General features: G+C 42.7%; 1 protein-coding gene across 6 annotated transcripts in view; it reads right to left on the bottom strand.

The window, feature by feature from the left end:
* Positions 1-381: 381 nt before the first annotated feature.
* The window catches only part of TNFAIP8 (TNF alpha induced protein 8), a 134,449-nt gene continuing 114,002 nt past the window's right edge, over positions 382-20,828 (bottom strand). For all 6 annotated transcript variants that reach the window (XM_040444302.1, XM_040444301.1, XM_040444300.1 and 3 more), the window contains exon 2: positions 382-2,014. In XM_040444302.1, the coding sequence (XP_040300236.1) occupies positions 1,449-2,014 (566 nt within the window). In that variant the 3' untranslated portion in view covers positions 382-1,448. The remainder of the gene's footprint in view (positions 2,015-20,828) is intronic.

Below are 20,828 nucleotides of genomic sequence, written 5' to 3'. Positions count from 1 at the left end.
AATCACAGACACAGTGATGATGCAAATATTTAGGACTGGTACTTAAGTCTGTTATTTCCTGATAGTTGGCCAGTAGGTTTCCATTTCTTTTTTATAAAATAAGAAGATGCTAGGGTGCCTGGGTGGCTCAGTCAGTTAAGTCCCTCCCTTTGCCTCAGATCATGATCTCACAGTTCATAGGTTCAAGCCCTATCTCAGGCTCTGTGCTGACAGCTCAGAGCCTGGAGCCGGCTTCAGATTCTGTGTCTTCCTCTCTCTCTGCCCCTCCTCTGCTTTGCTCTCTCTCTCCCAAAAATAAATAAACTTAAAAAAATTTTTTTAAATAAGATGCTTACTTTATCATTCACACACAAAATTATATACAAACAACACACAAACTGCTTAGAATGCACATATTCTTTGGTTTACTCATCAAAATAGCAAATAACAAAATAGCAAAAACCTTATAGTTAAATAAAAAAGTGACATTCTTTATTTACCTATCAAACCTTATTAAACATTGAAATGCCTTTTATTTCCATTCTCACATGCTACAGCAATATGCTTTCCTCCTTTTTGGCCCTTATCCCCCTACATTATTTTGCCGGGCTCCTCTCTAAAATAAAGATTGTAGTAACTGTCTTAATACCACTTAACTTTTACAAGAACCACCTAGATTTTCCTCTGTGACTCTCACATCGAAAATGGGTAGAGATGCCACCAGCACATTTTCAAGAATTACCACGTTTCGGATGTAGCCCTGTTGGGACTAAAAAACAGGACTCAACTCCAGAAGCGTTTCAACTCCAGAAACATTATTCGTGATGTCACATACAGTTGGTTCCTACAATACTGACTTCAGAGAAGTCGTTTTTCAATTTTTCTGAGGGTTCCGTTTGACCGCCTTAATTCTTGAGTGTCTTAATTCTCCATGAAGACTTAATTCTTGAATGTCAGTGACACAATCTTTAATGCAAGAATGTTTAACCAAAGGTAAACTCGCAAATGAAATTGTTTCAAAAGGAACAATGAGAGCGAGAGAAAGACCTCGGCTTCTTAACAGAGGTACATACACATAGTAAGGAATAATAGTGAATCAAAATACATAACTCTGTACACGTTAGAAATATCCAATGTGCTATTAACTGCTCTAAAATAGATGTCTTGAGGTTCAGAGCCATACATATTCATCTTTGAATGACTCTATATTTGCATCATACACTTTTCCCACGATCTGTCAACCATTAGGGAGCCTTTCACCAGAATTTTTGGCACTATGCTTTTCTTCCAATAAAACAAGCCACATAAGACATTACCACTAACGTCTACCAACCGAATTGGCCAATGTCTTTCTGAACCATGTGTAATCTTAAAAAAAAAAAAAAAAAAAAAAAATTTTTTTTTCCTTCATACATCAGCAGTGCTCCATTTTCAAATAAATCACGAGCAGTCAGTCTTCGCTCATACGCTCAAATGTTCTCCTCATCCAGCATTTTGTTCACGCCGTCACAGAGTTTTTGTAGGTGGGGCTTGAAATTTCCAAAGGGGTTATATAAGGCAGCTAAAAAATCGCAATCTGAGAAATGGTCGAAGACGTTATTAACCCGTCCGTGTGACTTGGCAGTGAGGTGACGCTGGATGATCTGGTGCAGCAGCTCTCTGCATTCATTCAGCAGCCGGGATAACACGTTGCGGTCAAAGGTGTACTCCACCTGATGGAAGCTGACCACGGTCATGGCGAGCTGGTGAACCTTCTTCTTAAATTTCTCCATCAGCGCCAGCTCATCTTGATTAAACTGGTTGTTCCTGTAGAGAATGGCCAGCTTGATGACTGTTTTGATGAGGTTCTTGATGATTTTCTCCGCCTCTTTCTTGTTCTGGGTGTACTCTTTGGTCACTCGGTAGAGCTCATCCAGGACTTCGCTGCTCGTGTCGTCGATGAGGGTGGTGGCAATGGATTTGGACACCATTTTCCCCAAGATCTTCTTTTGCGCCTGCACGGCCAGGTTTTTGGAATTGAAGACATCTGTGGCCACTGAAAGGAAGCAAATTAAAACACAGATATTAAGGACTATTTTCCTTCTCATTTGCCCATGGTGTAGTTGTCTCCCATCCGCTGACATTTGTTTCCGTTCAGAAAAGAACGAAAGATCTTACTACGCTTCTGGGCGTTAGGTCCTCACGAAATGAACGGGTTGCCGTGCATAATCTTTAAGGTCTCTTGCAACTCAAGTGTTTTATGCCTTCGGCTATACACTCACTACTTGGTTTAGCAGTTGAAGGGGGCAACCTTTCCAAAGATAACTTTTTCTGATTATAAAAACGGTACGTCTCATGAAGCAGTTTTTACACAATTTTCCCCCAATTTAATTTTATAAGAAACCCCCCAAAAATATAAAATCAACCCCGCAACTGTCCTCTGGGCACCAGTCACCAAGAACAATTAATTTTTTTTTTAATCTTTATTTATTTTTGTGAGAGAGACAGAGTGCAAGCGGGGGAGGAACAGGGAGAGAGGGAGACCCAGAATCCGAAGCAGGCTCCAGGCCGTCAGCACAGAGCCCGACACGGGGCCCGAAGTCACGAACCGCAAGATCATGACCTGAGTCGAAGTCGCCCGCTTAACCGACTGAGCCACCCAGGCGCCCCTCGCCAAGAACAGTTTAAAGAGCCCCCTTTACACGTAAGAAGGATAAAGAGCAAAGCCACACTGAGGAAAGTAGCAAATTCATGGAAGCAAATCAAAAGGAGAGCCCTGTTTTCAACTTCAGCTGCAAAAAGTCAAATTTCCTGAGATGCTGGCCCGCCCCTACCAGTTTGGTGATCCTAAGGGCCCAGAGTTTCAACTCCCAGGCATTGAGTCTTAGAAAAGAATATTCCTTGGAGGGCTCATTGTCACTTGCTGTTTCTGATGATCGGCCATTGTTCGTTCCCTTTAAACGTTTACACATCGTTTATACATTATGCGGAAATAACTACACTTTTACGAGCTAATGAAATGGGCTCCATGAAAAACATGGAGCTTTGAAAAAGCTGATGCTTAGAGTTTGCTTTTGAAATGACCATAACTGAATTTGACAGGGGTGTAAGATACACATAACAATAGTTGTGCATATTAACTATTAATGAAACACTGTATTACGCTCCCAGCTTACAGCCGGTCAGTGAAAATGCTCAGTACATGTTTACTCCCCAAACCAAGTTTAGTCTTTCACCTAAATAGTCAGGGCATCAGTGATACACAATTATTTCTAGTGTGGACAGGCTAAGGGCAGAAAGCAAAAAGGCGGCCACTACCTAATCCAGGCTGGAAGGGTATATAAGAAGAGTGTCTCTCTCAGTATGGCACTGCCACGTTAGATGTGACATTTGGGCCAGCTCTGGGATATATTCTAGGCGGCATGAAGTGGTTCCTAATCACCAGAACGTCTCTTATAAATATAGGGCCATAAGTCCTGAAAGAAAGCCTTCACTGAACGAGAAGCAGTGCCTTCACCAATGTCGATATTTAAACGTCTGAAACATGATCTGAAACTGTGGAAGAAGAAGTGAAATATATTTTGAGAAAGAAAAGGAAAGTGAAAAAGCATGCGAAACAGCCAGTATGTGAAGGTTTCCAAGTTGTGTTATATTCTCATCAATTAAGCCCAGTTCTACTCCTAAAGGCTTGCAAAAGAGTGTACGAGTTAATCTACACTAAATAATTTGCATTGAAATAAATGCCACACATGTAGTTAATATTACCACAATAAGACCAGCGACCACTTTCCATGACAGAATTTATGGTATGGACCTTCAACAAATAAACCTGATTTATACAGGAAGGGATAGCCCCCAAACTTCAGATCCATAGCAAATAACAGGATTTCAGAAACTTATTTTATGTGAAGTAGAAAGGTTATTCTGTGTTTAATCTTCAGGATGTGACCCAGGCTACCTCTGTGGGATTTACTGCAATGTATATTTGATGGAAACATTGTATATGACTCAATCACTGGAACCAAAGAGAGAGGAGTGAAAATCCTCTGCGCCCCCCTTTCTCCAAGACTGGACTTAGAAGTTTGCACCTCCTCTGAGCTACTTTGCTTATTAAATGTAAATGTGCCATTTGATGTCAAACATAAAGAGCAAAACTCTGTGATGTAGCACTTGAACCTCCCACAAGAGAAAGTGTGAAAAGCAAGGTCACTGCCAGCAGAACAAAATCACTCCCCATTTGTTACTTTGGTAACAAAGTCTCAACCGAGACAGCAAAGCAGAGTTCTGAGGCTTTCCTAGTTGCCCCAGAGGAACTGCAAGCCCTGTTCTAGAAACACAGCAGCCACTTCCTACTTTCATTTTATTCTTTGGGTTATAGCCAGCTCAGTCCTCTCTTAAAGGGAGGCTGAAGCTCGTTTTCCCCCGTCCCGTGCAGGGCAGACAGGCACACAGTGGATTTCCCTTCTAGCATTAGTGAAGGCTTCTTTGGAGCCAACTGGGGGTTGTGGCTGAGAGCCGCTGGCCAGGGTTGTGTGGTCTGTGATCATGAAGTAGGATTTTTTTACCCCCTTGCAAATTAATTGCCTTTAGCCATTCCTGCTCAGGCTCATTTGTCAGTTTCACATCCTCTAGCAGCTCCTTCAAGGCCTGGGATATCTCAGAGCCAGTCCTGGACCACGTTTTTTCTTTTGCTCTACCCTCAGCCCAGTGTGATCTCATCCACTCCTGTGGCTTCAGATACCACCCAGGTGCCAGCAACTCCCACACTTATAACTCACTCTGACCTAGTTCCCGGACTCATTTTGCAAATGCATTCAGGGCTTTCCTTTCTCTGGGCTGTTTTGCAGCCATTTCAAATGCACCACGTCTAAAACCGAATCCTTGATTCCCTGGCTGGCCCCGAAGTGTTCCTCCTTCATTCTTTTCTATCTTCACAAAAAGCATCACTTGCATCCCTTTGCTCAAGTCGGTGGTCTGGCTGTCGTGCGCCATACCATCCTCTCTCTCGCCCAGTCCGTTACCAAGAGCTTCCCACTCTGCCTTCCCCCACTTGCCTCCATCTCCACGGACACCAGGCTCGTCCAAACCCCTTTCCAACCTCTTCTCATGCAGCAGTCAGAGCTTTTGAAAATGGGAATTAGGAACAGATGCTGACCTCAAGTCTTTGCTGACCATCACACTCCCTTGTTTCTGAAATCCTCCTCATTTGCCTACATTGTGATTGTCTGCCTCTCTCCTCCCTAGAACCCAAGCTCTTTGAGAGATAAGGTGATACACGCATATACACGGGTGCCTGGTGTATGGAGCTTCTCGTAGAAACAGAAGCCGATTTGCCCTCCCTCCCTTCACTCCACTGAGATACTTCCTTATGAAAACAGGGTGGCCTGTAAAACGAGAGTTTTAAATACATATGTGAAGGGTTGTTTGTTTGTTTTAGAAGCTAGAACAAAACAGGTATTTATTTTACCTAGCTCACCAGGTGGTTTTCTTCTCTTACACTCAAGAGTGTGGTTTCTCTTACCGCCATCAATCACTCTTTAAAAGAGAACAGATCTGCTGTGCAGAATGAGAAAACACTGCAGGACAATCAAACAAATATTTAGCATAAAAGCCAAGGCAATGGTTCTCACTTGCATCTGCTACATCTGGCTACTGAGGAAGATTAGACACAGGGCCACTTCTTCCTCTGAAGGGATCCATGTTTAAATGGGCAACAGAGGGATGGACCAAAGGTACATCCTGGGAAGCAGCTAAGAGGTGAAAGGAGGTGTTCTCACAGGAGAAGGCGCTGAAAATATGGTTTCAATGTTTTATCAAGATGAATTTGGCTGTGAGGCGCCTGGGTGGCGCAGTCGGTTAAACGTCCGACTTCAGCCAGGTCACGATCTCGCGGTCCGTGAGTTCGAGCCCCGCGTCGGGCTCTGGGCTGATGCCTCAGAGCCTGGAGCCTGTTTCCGATTCTGTGTCTCCCTCTCTCTCTGCCCCTCCCCCGTTCATGCTCTGTCTCTCTCTGTCCCAAAAATAAATCAACTTGAAAAAAAAAATTAAAAAAAAAGATGAATTCGGCTGTGTTTGAAAATATACGTGTACATCTTCGTCTAATGAAAAATGATGCCTTGGGGCACCTGGGTGGCTCAGTCAGTTAAGCGTCTAACTCTTGGTTTCAGCTGAGGTCATATCATGCTTCATGGGATCAAGCCCCGCATCGGGCTCTGCTCTGATAGCATGCAGTCTGCTTGGGATTCTCTCTCTCCCTCTCTCTCTGTCCCTTCCCCACTTGCTCTCTCTGTTTCTCTTTCAAAATGAATAAACAAACTTAAAAAAAAAAAGAAAAAGAAAAAGAATGGGGGACTAGGTGGCTCAGTCGGTTGAGCATCCAACTTTGGCTCAGGTCAAGATCTCAGTGTGTGGGTTAAAGCCCCGTATCGGGCTCTCTGCTGTCAGCACAGAGCCCAGTTTGGATCCTGGACCCCCCTCTCTACCCTTCCTCCACTCTCTCTCTCAAAATAAATAAATGTAAAAAAAGAAAAAGAAAAGCAATGCCATATATCAAAAACATACAAAGGACTGACACTATTAAGACTGTTGCATAGTAAGGGGTGTAAATGTTATTTTATACCTACTTCTCTTTCTGCCCTTCCTCTATATCGCTGTATTTCCTTTCTTGGTTTAACAACATCACCCATTTCAGCAATGTTTGCTGTAAAGCAAAACTGATATTCAGGGAATCCTGGTTTTAGCATCAACAGTTAAAAATTTGGAGATAAACATTGATGGTAAAAATATACTGACCCCTCTAGGGAAGGAGAAAAAAGTGCTTGAAAGGCAAAAATAAAAACTAAACTTTTCATAAAATTTAACTAATGAAAACCCATAGTTTTCTGAAATTAACAAAAGTTCCCCATAACATTATTCCAACTGAGAAATTGCTAACACAGTAAAGCGCCCAGCTAACTTTACAACCTCACTAGCAAATAAATAATTTCTTCACCTATCCAATTTGTTATACTTGGAACTTTTAAGCAGTGACTACAGATGTACATGTATGCCATTTCTAATTCCCGCCTAGTTAAAATGCGATCCTGTGGGCCCAGTCTTGGGAAAGATGGAAAAAAAAACAATTTAGAGAGCATGTCTGGCTGTTGTGGGCTGTTAATAAAAGTTCTTTAAACAAGTATATAAAACCTTAGCTCTCTTGCACCTGAATAACTCCAAGTCTAAATGGGACTTAGTAAAAAGCACTGGGATAGGGAAGTGGCCACAATAAGTGGTACACAGTGTCACAAGAAGTCAACAGGCTAAGAGTTGACCTCCCTCCGCTGGGATCTGGGAGCGCTCCGGGGAACAATCAAGGAATGACTGGAATGGTTGGTGAGGTATCTGTGACACCAGCCTCCGCACTCAAAAAATCCCAAAGGGGGAAACAGAAAGAAAGAAAAGAAAGGGCAGGGTTGGAGAAATGGTGGGGTGCAGGGTGGGGGGGGGGGAGGGTCCCAGGCAGCAGAAGCCACCAAGATTCCCACTCTCAGAAGGGGCTGCCCCTGTGGAGGGACCATGACTGTAAACTAGAGGCAACATTGCCCAGAGAGAAAGGGTCAAGCGCCAGGCACCTTAACCGGCACGTCAGCTTTCGGTCACACAGACAGAGGCCCTGACACGAATCAGTACATCTAGGGTCCTTCACCCGAATCTAACCGCAAATTCTGGTATCTATGCATCTTCCTGACTCCAAGGGGCTAAACACCAAGAGTATGCACCATCACACAGACAGGCTAACTCATTTACTCTGGGTCTCCTACCACTTCCAAAAGAGTACATGGTCACTTTAAAAGTGAGGGTGCCTGGGTGGCTCAGTCAGTTAAGTGTCCGACTTCAACTCAGGTCATGATCTCACGGTGCGTGGGTTCCAGTCCCGCATGGGGCTCTCTGCTGTCAGCACACAGCCCACTTGGGATTCTCTGTCCCTGTCTCTCTCTGCCACTCACCCCCCCTCAAATAAATAAACTTAAAAAAAAAAATTAAAAGGTAACATGATAAAGAAGACAAATGCAAGGGAAAATGAGCCAAAAAAGGGAAAAAACAAAAAGCAAAAACAACACTGGGTGGCTTTTCACTGGAGAGCCAGCAACCATAAAGCACCCTGTCCCAGATTCCTTTTTTCGTTCTGCACTCAGATACTTTACAACTCCGTAAGTTGTAGAAGACGGGTAGTACTGTAAATGACTCTTGTCCGTAGACATACAAATACATTTTGTCAAGAGGAGGCACAACTGGTAATTCATTTTCTTGTTTGCCTGTGTTGTCCTGGGGATTCTCCTGAACCAATCATAAGGGCTTACTGGTTCCTCATTCATTAGCGAGCTCTGTAAAATCTTTGGCGTGCCCATTCTGTATTTGTTGGAGAGTCAGGAGTTTACCTTCTTTTTTTGTTGTTGTTGTTTTATTTTATTTATTTATTTATTTATTTATTTTTTTTTAACGTTTATTTATTTTTGGGACAGAGAGAGACAGAGCATGAACGGGGGAGGGGCAGAGAGAGAGGGAGACACAGAATCGGAAACAGGCTCCAGGCTCCGAGCCATCAGCCCAGAGCCCGACGCGGGGCTCGAACTCACGGACCGCGAGATCGTGACCTGGCTGAAGTCGGACGCCCAACCGACTGCGCCACCCAGGCGCCCCTGTTTTATTTCATTTTTAAGAAAGAGAGAGAGGGAGCAAGAGCAAGTGAGCAAGCAGGTGAGGGGCAGAGAGAGAGAGGGAGACACAGAATCCAAAGCAGGCTCCAGGCTTTGAGCTGTCAGCACAGAGCCTGATGCGGGACTCGAACTCACAAACTGTGAGATCATGACCTGAACCAAAGTCAGACACTTAACGACTGAGCCACCCAGGTGCCCCAGGATTTTACCATCTTAAAGAAAACCTTCAATACATATTAGAATTTTTGCATCAAAACCACTTAAAATAGAAAAATGGCAGCGTAAACCTCTAGCATACTAGAGAGAATTACTATACATTTCCTGTGGCAAATTATTCTGTCAGGGGCCTTGAAAAGAAGAGTGTACTTATAAAAGTTCAAATATTCTATAATAATGGTTCCAGAACTGCCCTACTGTTCAGGGATACAGCTGAGACTCAGTTTCCCCACCCACAAGATAAGAATCATGATGCCCGCTTCTTGGGATTGTTACAAAATTAATGGACATAGACCCCATGGCAGTATCTTCCACAATGCCTGGCACAGAACAGCCTTCCCCATAGGTTCAACAATCTAAATAAACTCCGAGTGCATTCTGTTGCTTTCGAATACTGAATCACATTTGGTCAAAATTAATCAACTCCTTCTGGAAGAAATATGTAGCTGAGAAATGCAAAATACCAGATGATTGTGTGAAAACAGAGACTTCAGAGACCTCAGTTAATAACGACTCACATTTTCTTTGCTATGATGACATTTAAAAAAAAAATCTAACAAATATTAAAACTTTATCAGGGAATTTCTCTTTTTTTAAAGGTGTTAAATCTCTTGTTAGTAAGGACTTTGATAGATAGTGCCAGGGTATTCTGTCCAGAAAAAAACTGGTCAGTGGAGAACAGAAGTGAAGGCTACCACAAAGAAACAAGAGGAGAAACGGCGTCAACACCCTTGCAAAGTTGTGCAACAGGGAACAGAGGCAGAGGAAATGGACCAAATATAAAGCCAAAGTGAAAAACCGTAACAGCCAAAAAGATTACCCCAGAGAGTCACAGTATCTCACTGGGAGCTCGTGAAGCCTCCCAGACAACCTGACACCCAAAGGCAGGGCAGCATCGAAGGAGACAGAAGGCTCAAGGTCAAGAGTCTTGGGTTGTAACCTTGAGTGTCATTTAATTCCTCGAACCTCAGTTTTCTCATCTGCTAAGTGGGACATCATTTCAAGGTAGCGTGGCTTGAGTGAGATTTAATGAGTTACGAATTTGAAAACACCCACCAGCATGCCAGGCTCATGATCACAAATGAATACAGAGCCTTGTCCCCTTATACTTCGTATCACTTGAAATGGAGGAGCAGGGATTCGAACCCAATGTTTACGCACACTGTGTTCTTTCTACTCGTATCTCCCTATGTTCCCTATTTTCCAAATTTGTGTGATTTTGGGCTATTTTTCTTGCTTTAATTCTGGAACCCCTTCATCATGACTTTTGGATCCACTCTGTGTCTTTTATTCCTACGGCTTAGTTTCATGATGATTTTAAAATTGAAAATGTAATTTCCTGAGTCTCAACCCCTTTAACTTCATATTAGACTTCATCTCTGCCCCTCTGCAGAGATGAATTTGCTGCAGGAGTCATGTGATGCCTTGACTGCTTTCTGCAGGGCATCAACTGGCCAAGGATCACCAGTACCAGGATTGGAAGAAAGTCTGGTGATATTTATATGAAGTAGATCCCAAAGAATGTCAGTATTGTAAATATTAGTACAGAAGATACAAGAATAGAATGAATCTTGTGGCTACCCAAAGTCAGAGTGAGAGGTTTACGATCATGAGAACCCACTGGCTAGCCAGCATATTTGGAGCATTTACTCCACGATCCCCAGAACTGCCCAAAATCTGCCTTGTCCCATTGAAGCTTCAGAACAATTCGCAGAGAGAGGTTGTTATTGCCCCCATTTTACAGATAAAGTAACTGAGGTCCAGAGAAATTAAGTTACTTTCTCAAGGCCATACGGTTAGTAAGTGGAAGAGATGAGCTTGAACCCAGATATGCCCGACTCTAGGCTATTCTCTCAAGAATTACATTACACTACATGAGATTTTGTTTTTCTTAATGTTTATTTAGTTTTGAGAGACAGAACACGTGCAAGCAGAAAAGGAACAGAGAGGGAGACAGAGGATCCGAAGCCGCTTCACACTGACAGCAGAGAGCTTGATGTGGGGCTTGAACTCGTGAAGTGTGAGATCATGACCTGAGTCACCCAGGGCACCCCTACAAGAGCTTTGAAAAAGAGACTTCTTGGGGCACCTGGGTGGCTCAGTTGGCTGAGCATCCGACTTCGGCTGAGGTCATGATCTCGCTGTTCGTGAGTTCAAGTCCCACATCAGGCTCTGTGCTGACCGCTCAGAGCCTGGAGCCTGCTTCGGATTCTGTGTCTCCCTCTCTCTGCTCCTCCCCCACTTGGGCTCTGTCTCTCTGTCTCTCAAAAATACATAAACATTAAAAAAAATTTTTTTTTTAAAGAGACTTCTTGAAGGTATAGGAAGACCTAATATATTTAGCTAAGTAAAGGGAAAGGAAAGGAAAGGAAAGGAAAGGACAGGAAAGGAAAGAAAACAAAAGCACAAGACCAGTTCTCCTTGGGGGAAGGAAATAAAATTCCATATAAAGGAGATCAACCCAGTTGGGCTTGAAATAGCTTGTAGTTTCAGGGAAAATCCTGAGCAGTTTTTACACATTCTAAAATATAATTGTATAAAACAAAGAAATGCTTACATTGTTCAAAAGCCAGAATTTAAATATATTAAGTGAAAAGTCTCTCTCTGTTTCGCCACCCACAGCACAGTCCGGACCCCCAACTCCTGATTCCCAGAGGCAACAAGTGTTCTGAGATTTCTGGTATCCTTTCAGAGTTGGGTTTTTTCCCTGCATAGATAAGCAGATACATGAATAGATACTGTGTAGCGTGAAGAAATCTTACAGGCATGCAATGCTTATGAAACGCAACTTAAAAATTTTTTTAATGTTTTTATTTATTTTTGAGAGACAGAGAGAGAGAGACAGAGACAGAGCATGAGCTAGTGAGAGAGAGAGAGAGAGGGGGGGGGGGGTGGGGGGGGGGAAGACACAGAATCCGAAGCAGGCCCCAGGCTCTGAGCTGTCAGCACAGAGCCCAACGTGGGGCTTGAACTCATGAACTGTGAGATCAAGACCTGAGCCGAAACTGGACACTTAACAGACTGAACCACCCAGGCACCCCAAGGAATACAACTTTTGAGTGAGGGCAGACAAACTGTGTAAGTGTCCACAGTTTCGTGTAAGACTCTGATACACAATGGTGAGATGCTAGAGGCACATGGCTGTTACCTTTGCTTCTTCCTAAACAGGCAATAGCACTAAGAATCCTGCAGGGAGGGATGAGAAGGTAGTGAGTGTGAAACATAGGACTTTATTTAATGGGAACAAATGTCATGAGTAGGGCAATCACAGTTTATCATCCACACAAAATACCTGTGAAAAGAGCACTATGGGTAATAATACCACGACAAGAGATCTGGGACTATCCCAGGGAAGTGTAAGTGGTCACTGAAGACTATCTAAGCACTTAAGCACCAAAGACACTCCAGACTAAATAAGAAAGGGCTGGGGCGCCTGGCGGCTCAGTCTATTAATCCTCCCACTTAGGCTCAGGTCATGATCTATCGAGGTCTGTGGGTTCCAGCCCTGTGTCGGGCTCTGTGCTGACAGCTCAGAGCCTGGAGCCTGCCTCAGATTCTACGTCTCTCTCTCTCTCTCTCTGCCCCTTCCACGATTGCTCACTCTCTCTCTCTCTGAAAAATAAACAAACATTTAAAAATGTCTTACAGGGAACAAAATTCTTTCTGGTTAAGTTTGGGAAACATTGTATATATACTAAGATATCCTTTGGGATACTCAAAGAGCGGTAATAATATTAAAGTGTGGAGGATGCGTGCAGTCAAGGAACACTTTATCTACTCAAATTTTCCAAATTAATTATACCAAGGACCCACCAACAAATTTGTAGGATAAGGTCACTGAAAATTACTGGCTACGAAATTGACTTGGAGTCTGGTTATCCCTCTGGAATGGATTCACAGTGGTCTTGTGCAAATAGCAGAGGGCAAGACAGGCGGTCAGGCAAAACCAGACAATGTGAGCACGGACTCCAGAGTCATACTGTCTGGGTCAGAAGTCTGGCTCTGCCACTGAGTGCCATGTCCCTGGGGCAAATTACTTCACCTCTCTATGCCTCCGTTTCCTCATTTGCAAATGAGGACCCCTAAGGTTTTTATGAGGATATAATGAGAATGAGCCATAAAAAGTGAGAAGATCAACCCAAAGACCTGAATCATTCCACAAAACTTCTGGTGAGTGTTTATAATATATCAGATACTGTGGTTTCAGTGATAAATAACACGCTCCCTTCTCCCCAGGCACGCACATGGAGTGGGGGTGGGGGGCCACAATGCACCATGATCAGTTCTCCAATCGGAGCGTGCAGGCCTGCAACAGGAGCAGAGGGGACATTAATTTTGCTGGGTGGCATGATGCAGGGACGCTAGGTTTGTGAAAGGCATCATAAAAGAAGGCTGACCCAAAATATTGACCTTGAAGGAAAAAAAGATTCTGCCTTACAGAAATACACATGACCATATTCCAGAGCTGATCTATAGACCTCCCACCCTTCTGGGAAGGGGATGAACAAGTCTGCCCAGCAGCACACCTACATGTCAGAAGCCCAAAGATAGGTGTAGGCCCTAGACATTTTAGAAAAACTTAAAACACAAGCTATGTATAACACGCGTGCTGTCAAAGCCAGAAAAACTCACCACTCCAAATTGTTCTGTTTTCAAGAGGGCCCTGGCAGGGAGAAGATGCGTACCATAGGTATCTGAGGCAGCACTGTGACACAGGCCGCTTGCATCAGAAGAATCTGGAGGCCTCTTACAAGTACCAGCTGCCACGGGGCGCCTGGGTGGCTCAGTCGGTGAAGTGTCTGACCTCGACTCAGGTCACGATCTCACGGTTTGTGAGTCCACGCCCTGCAGCAGGCTCTGTGCTGACAGCTCGGAGCCTGGAGCCTGCTTCAGGTTCTGTGTCTCCCTCTCTTTCTCTCTCTCTCACCAGCTCATACGTGGTCTCTCTCTCTCAAAAATAAACGCTAAAAAAAAATTGAAGAAAAAAAAAAAATAAGTGCAGACTGCCCTAGCTACTGACTCAGAATTCCGGGGACTACTGTCTAAGAAGTTGCATTTTATGAGGCAGCCTATGTGGTTTGCATGTATGAGCACTAACATGTCCTCCCAGAATGTTATACTTTGAAATGTTCAAACCGACGGACTTTGGTCACAAAGGCATACTCCAAGTAGATCATGAGTGGATTTAACTCCCTCTCAAAAAAGTTTTGCCAAAAAACAGATGTGAACTTGTACACCCAATCCAGAGAAAAAAGAATTTTTAAGTTTATTTATTTACTTTGGGGGGTGGGGTGGGGTGGGGTGGAGAGAATCCCAAGCAGGCTCTGCATTGTCAGCATGGAGCCCAACGTGGGGCTCGAACTCACAAACTGTGAGATCATGACCAGAGCCGAAATCAAGAATCAGATGCTTAATTGACTGAGCCACCCAGGCGCCCCTAGAAAAAATGTTTTAAGAATAGCGCTTATTACATTAAAGCCTCAAAGAATTTTGATAATGTATCCAAGAGAACAGAAAAGTTAGTGTCCCTTACATGATACTTAAACCAAAACTTGGACAGGGCCTAACTCTATTACTCATACCAGTTTGAAATGAAATAAAAATGTCCTACAAGCATTTATACAAAACTGACTTTAGTGAACTGTTCTTTTCAATTAAACGAATGCTTCCTTATTAATTATGTTGGATTAAGATATGTTATGTTTCTCTTGGAGACTTTTCAATTAAGCTGGGTTTATTTACACATTTTCTTGAGGACACGAAACCTTTCCACTATTGATATAATCCAATCTTCTGCCGGAATATAGAGGAAAATCCTCTGAATCAGCTCCATGATTTTCTACCCTTTTCTACCCCTCAAGCTCTACCCCACGAGAGGCCCTGACCCCTGATGAATATGTAGACACACACAGAGCTCAGAAAACCAGTAACAGATTTTAAACTCTAGCACACAGGAGTGCAGTTGTATTACTGAGCCAGCCCCTAAAACTGGCATCAGCAGCCAACATACCCTTTCTGGTCTCATCAGGTTATTCCTGGTTGAATAATAAGGACCATCAGACAACAAAATGATAGCTGACGTTTGTGTAGCGCTCAACAGTTTGCAAGATATTTTCACAGTAACAATTTTTATGTTTATGAAAGTGTTCTGGTTTCGTCCTTATTACTGGACCCTGACGCAACCAGATGAGAGAGCGCGATTCAGAAGTCAAATGACTTATCCGAGGATGTGGCAAAATGGAGGTACCCTGCTTCAGACTACAGCACACAACCTTCTGTAAGAAAAGTGAATTTCAGGTACTTTTCATTGCTTATGAATTTTCTATCAAACGCCATGATGCTGCTCAGCCAGCTGTAGAATCCTACTTCTTAGAGTATGTCTGCTTCCCAGGACAAAGCAACTTCTTGAAACAGAAAAGACAGATGGAGCACAGGTCTTACACAACAGAGAACAAAGAAAAGCTATATATCTACCCTCCCTCACCCTCTCCCTCCAACCCTGCCTGAAAAAGTTCTGCTCATCCTTTAAAAGGTCAGTTTAGGGGCGCCTGGGTGGCTCAGTCCATTAAGCATCCAACTTCGAGCTCAAGTCATGATCTCATGGTTTGTGAGTTCCAGCCCCGCGTTGGGCTCTGTGCTGACAGCTCAGAGCCTGGAGCCTGCTTTGGAGTCTATGTCTCCCTCTCTTTCTGCTCCTCCCCCAGTCATGCTCTGTCTCTCTCTCTCTCTTTCTCAGAAATAAACACTTAAATAAATAAATACATCAATCAATCAATCAATCAATAAAAGGTCAGTTTAAACACCACCTCTACCAAGAAGCTTTTCCAAATCCAGTGGCAGAATAATGTCTCCAAATCCAATGCAGAGAATAAATCTCTTCTTCTCTTAATGTGCCTTTCCGCCTTGTGGTAGAGTTAAATTCCTATCTTCTCATCCTTGATTATGATCCTTGTCAACTAAGGTAGCATGTCTATTCATCTTGTGCATTCTTCAAATGTGCCCTTGAGCTGGCATGGACAGAGCTCCATGGGGCTCATCAATATTTTTTACAGCAATTCATGAAGATGTGTCAGGAAATCAATTCAATTTCATATACTAACACTTAACAAATGAACTGACTTGTACTCCATGGACGAAAACAGCCCTGCCAGGGAGATGTAAAATATTTTTTGTTTTCAAGGAGAGGAATCTATCTACATAAAAGACATGCATTTTCTTTTTCTGTCTCCTGCTTTTCTTCTCTGTCCTTTGCCAAAACATACAGAATAACCAGCCACTTTTTTTGGAAAAGTGACCATATTTAGCTAACTCAATCCCTACAGCAAATGTTCTGGAATCTTCTATGCAACTGTCCCAAACCCATCTGTTTGAGTATTTTAGGAGGAGTAACCTCTTGGCCTCAGCTTGGGCATCTCTCAAATATGACTCTTGGCATAGCTTCCCAACATTCCTGTCAAAACTTTTCCCCTATAACTGTATTAAACTGTTAAGCTAGTGAATCATTTTATAGCCATGTCAGTGTCCTAGAGGCTAAATCCCACTGATGGTAAACCAACAGTTATGGGATTTACTGGGCCTGAAGGTGAACCATCTCATTCCAAGTATCAAGATATATAGAAGCTTTGAAATTCTAGGATAAAACCCTGACAAAACCTCAGAAGTTTCTAGAAGCATTACTGCTTATTGCAAGGTACTTCTAGCTTGGCACTCAGCTCTCTATGAAGTACTTTCTACCTTTCTTTCAAATCCTTTCTCCTCTGCTCCTCTGTTTCTGATCTTTGAACAATCATAAGATCTGACTAAAATGGCCCACATTCCCACATGGCAACAATGGTCTTGAAGTAAATTATGGCTGCCTCCTTGAGAAGGAGACCACCCTTCCCAGTTTCCACAAATTTATATTCACTTTCCATGCTCTCTAGCCTTTGTGTGGATGACTCCTTCCTCATAGAAATAAATATGACTATATTCCAGAGCCAATCTACAGAACTCTTATTGGCTCTTTAGGAATTAGAAACTCTGCCCATCGGTGTACCTGAGTGTCAGACAATGAAGGATATGGGTGAGTCCTACAGATTTTAGAAAGTATTTAAATGTAAATTATGGATAGCCAATGAATGTCTAAGGAGGGCTTGTTGGGGGAAATGGTGGAAAGGTTAAGAATAATAATGCCTTGTTTTCATAACACTTGTGATTTTGTCACAAGCTCCAGGAAGCTACAACTGTACCCCCAAATCCCCACCCCCGTCCTTATTTCTGTAGAATTTATTAACTGGGTCACAGAGAGGTGGTGAATTTGCCAGATTTAAAGATGTCCTGGGAGAAAGGTGAACTTGGATTTTCCATACCAGTTTGGAGCTCTACACAGAAAACAGACTTTTAGCAGAAAAGTCTTCCCACTCATTTATCCATTCATTCATTCAACACATTTTATGGAGCACCTACGGTGTGCCAGGGAAAGTGCCTGCTCTCAAGAAGCACAGATTCTAGTACAGGGAGACTTAAGACACACAATAACATGTGCATAAAAATGTCCAGTAGTGACAGGGGCTAGAAAAAAAACTCAGGGGTGTGTGTGTGTGTCCGCATGCTTTGGAGCAAAATAGGAGGGGAGTGGGAACTCGAGGAGCTACACTTATTTTATACAGGGTACTTGGGGAAGGCCTTTCTGAAAGGATGATACCAAGCATAGACATGAAGGAAGCAAGGGGGAGCCATCTTGGGGGGAAATCCTGTCCATTCCCCTACAGTTCATCCCAAATATCACCTCTTCTGTGAAGCCTTTATTGATTAACCCAGTCAGAAATCTTCTATACTGGGGGCGCCTGGGTGGCTCAGTCGATTAAGTGTCTGACTCTTGACTTCTGCTCAGGTCATGATCTCACGGTTTGCGAGTTTATCGACAGTGCGGAGCCTGCTTGGGATTCTCTCTCTCTCCTCTTTCTCTGCCCCTCCCCTGCTCACTTTCTATCTCTCTTTCTCACTCAAAATAAATAAATAAACATTTTTAAAAATTATTAAAAAATGTTCTATGCTGTCTCTAACTCTTAATGCAAACTCTTTCATATCATGTTTATTTGCTTCCATTTTCCCTGAAAGTAAAACCCTTGGGATTATTTATTTCTTCATGTAATAAATAGTCAACTATTCTTTACAATGTATCTGCTGGCTTTAAAAATTCCCAGGTCTTATTGAAGAGGGGTGGTGGGAAAAAAGATACAGGTGGAGTGGGGAAGAAATACTGCTTTTCTGTGAAGACAAGCAAAAAATGAGACAATAAATGAATTCAGTTACTATTACTTAGGAATTATATCTCAAATACTCTTACCTAAGAACAAGTATTGTGAAGCAAACCCTTGGAAAAAGTTTATTCTAAATGAGTCAGTTTATAACCAAAGATAGGCATCTGAAATAATCACCTTTTGATAATATTTGGAACTTCAAATTACTAAATAACCCACACTCTGCATAGATAGTAAGATAATTCTGTTTTTAGGGTAGAGGTTGCTTTTTAAAATGAAAAAAGCCCCCCCTTTTTTAGAATAAATGTAAAAGAAACTGGAAATTTTGAAAAGCATGAACTCTACTTGTCTTTCGTAGCTTATTAAGAAAGAAAGAGTTGAAAATTAAGTTAGGACCTATTGTAAAGCCTTCAAACTTTCTATTTTACCCTTCCTGAAATCAGCTAATTTAAAATTATATTTAGAATTAAAAATAATAAAGCTGTCTGAAAACCACAGAGACAAAATAGTGATGTCAAGATAATTATAAACCTTTGATGTTGATGACACATACTTGCTATATTAAACTCATTTTTCAGTTAAAGAAAATAACTAAAAAGACCAATACAGTCATTCTTTTGTAAGAACTGAAAAATGTTTCTCTAAATACATGAACTTGCTGTCCTGGAGATGGATTACTTCCCTAATGGCAGATATTTGGGTAAAATAAACTTTGGCAAACAACCTAACTTACCAATTTTACGACTAGTTGCCAACTAGCAACAAAATAAATCACTTCTCTAAAATACTCTGGCAGCCCCCACCTTCTCGAAGCTTTGCTGTTTCATCCCTACAGTTCGGCGCTCCAGAATTAAGGTCGCTGTTTCTCTTCTCACCATGCCTATCACCTGTCCTGTTTCTAGAATTGCAAGAAACTGTGGAGACTACAGGTGGAAACACTGAGGCCTGGAGGTCAAAGGGTTTCAAGGTGATCCCCTTAGCTCCTGGCCACTGGCTCCTCTGTGGAAAGGTGCTTTGTGATTCTGGAATTATCAAATGTAGCAAAGAGTAACTCCTCCCTCCCTCCCTTCCTTTATCTATTATTTTTGAGAGAGAGAGAGAGCGTGCACACGAGCGGGGGAGAGGGGCAGAGGCAGAGAGAGAATCTTTTTTTTTTTTTTTTCAACGTTTATTTATTTTTGGGACAGAGAGAGACAGAGCGTGAACGGGGGAGGGGCAGAGAGAGAGGGAGACACAGAATCGGAAACAGGCTCCAGGCTCTGAGCCATCAGCCCAGAGCCTGACGCGGGGCTCGAACTCCCGGACCGCGAGATCGTGACCTGGCTGAAGTCGGACGCTCAACTGACTGCGCCACCCAGGCGCCCCGAGAGAGAATCTTAAGTAGGCTACCCACCCAGTGCGGAGCTCCATGCAGGGCTCGACCCTACAATCCTGGCATCATGACCTGAGTGGAAATCTCGAGTTGGACACTTAACTCATGGAGCCACCCAAGCACCCATGGAGTAATTCCTTCATTTAAAGAAGAGATTACACACGTCGGGCTAGTAACATGTTTTGGCTGGGTCTCCACAATGCGTCTTTCTTTTTAAAACGGAGATAAAATTCATAACACATACAATTCACCATTGTCACCATTGTAAAACTGTACAGAGTGATTTTCCTTATATTCACAATGTTGTGCAAACCATCACCACTGTCTCCTTCCAGGACATTGTCATCAGTCCCGAAATAGGACCTCATAATGTTTTAATCCTTTTTGCAATTAGTGAAAAACACGTAAAAGTTGGGAGCACGGGCATAAGAAATTCATGTTTCCAGCTTCTCAAGGAAAATCTGAACTTCCAACAACATTGCGGGGAGGGGGGGTGCTCAACGTTGGGGGGGAAACGGGCCCTACAGTTCATCACCTGGCCAGGAAATGACCCGAGGCAAATGAGTTAGCCACCCCTGCTTTACATGATCAGGCACTCAAGCCACTCTGAATCACTTTTAGGACAGCCTAGGGTGTGATTGTGGCAGATTCCCAAATGCTCACAGTTGTGTGTTCCCTGAGCTGGCAATCAAGGATAAGCAGGCTTGACTACCTAGTTCTGAAGCTCCAAGGGATCTATGGGCTTCCGGAAACTTCTTTATTCCCCTTTTCCTCAAAACGCCTGTATTTCCCACCCCAGATTTTTGCTGAAGTCTCTCTTTTCACCTGGAAAGCCATCCTATATTTACGTTAGTAACATCAGACCCATGTCCCTCGAGGACCACCATTACAACTTGTTTTGTTTTCTACTTATTACTGTATTTTATTTTCTTGTGACTACTTAATATATTATTAAAATTTTTAAATATATTTAAAATATATATTTTAATATATTTATTTAAATATTTAAATATTTAAAATGTTATTAAAATTATTAAAATTTTTTTCTTAATGTTTATTTATATATTTATTTATTTATTTTTTAAATTTTTTTTTTCAACGTTTTTTATTTTATTTTTGGAACAGAGAGAGACAGAGCATGAACGGGGGAGGGGCAGAGAGAGAGGGAGACACAGAATCGGAAACAGGCTCCAGGCTCCGAGCCATCAGTCCAGAGCCTGACGCGGGGCTCGAACCCACGGACCGTGAGATCGTGACCTGGCTGAAGTCGGATGCTCAACCGACTGTGCCACCCAGGCGCCCCAATGTTTATTTATTTTTAAGAGGAAGAGAGAGAGACAGAGT

Source organism: Herpailurus yagouaroundi, unplaced genomic scaffold (assembly GCF_014898765.1).
Source record: "Herpailurus yagouaroundi ecotype Mexico unplaced genomic scaffold, PumYag 192, whole genome shotgun sequence".
NCBI lineage: Eukaryota > Metazoa > Chordata > Mammalia > Carnivora > Felidae > Herpailurus > Herpailurus yagouaroundi.
The sequence above is the reverse complement of the archived record's forward strand: the minus strand, read 5'-3'. Positions and strand labels throughout refer to the sequence as shown.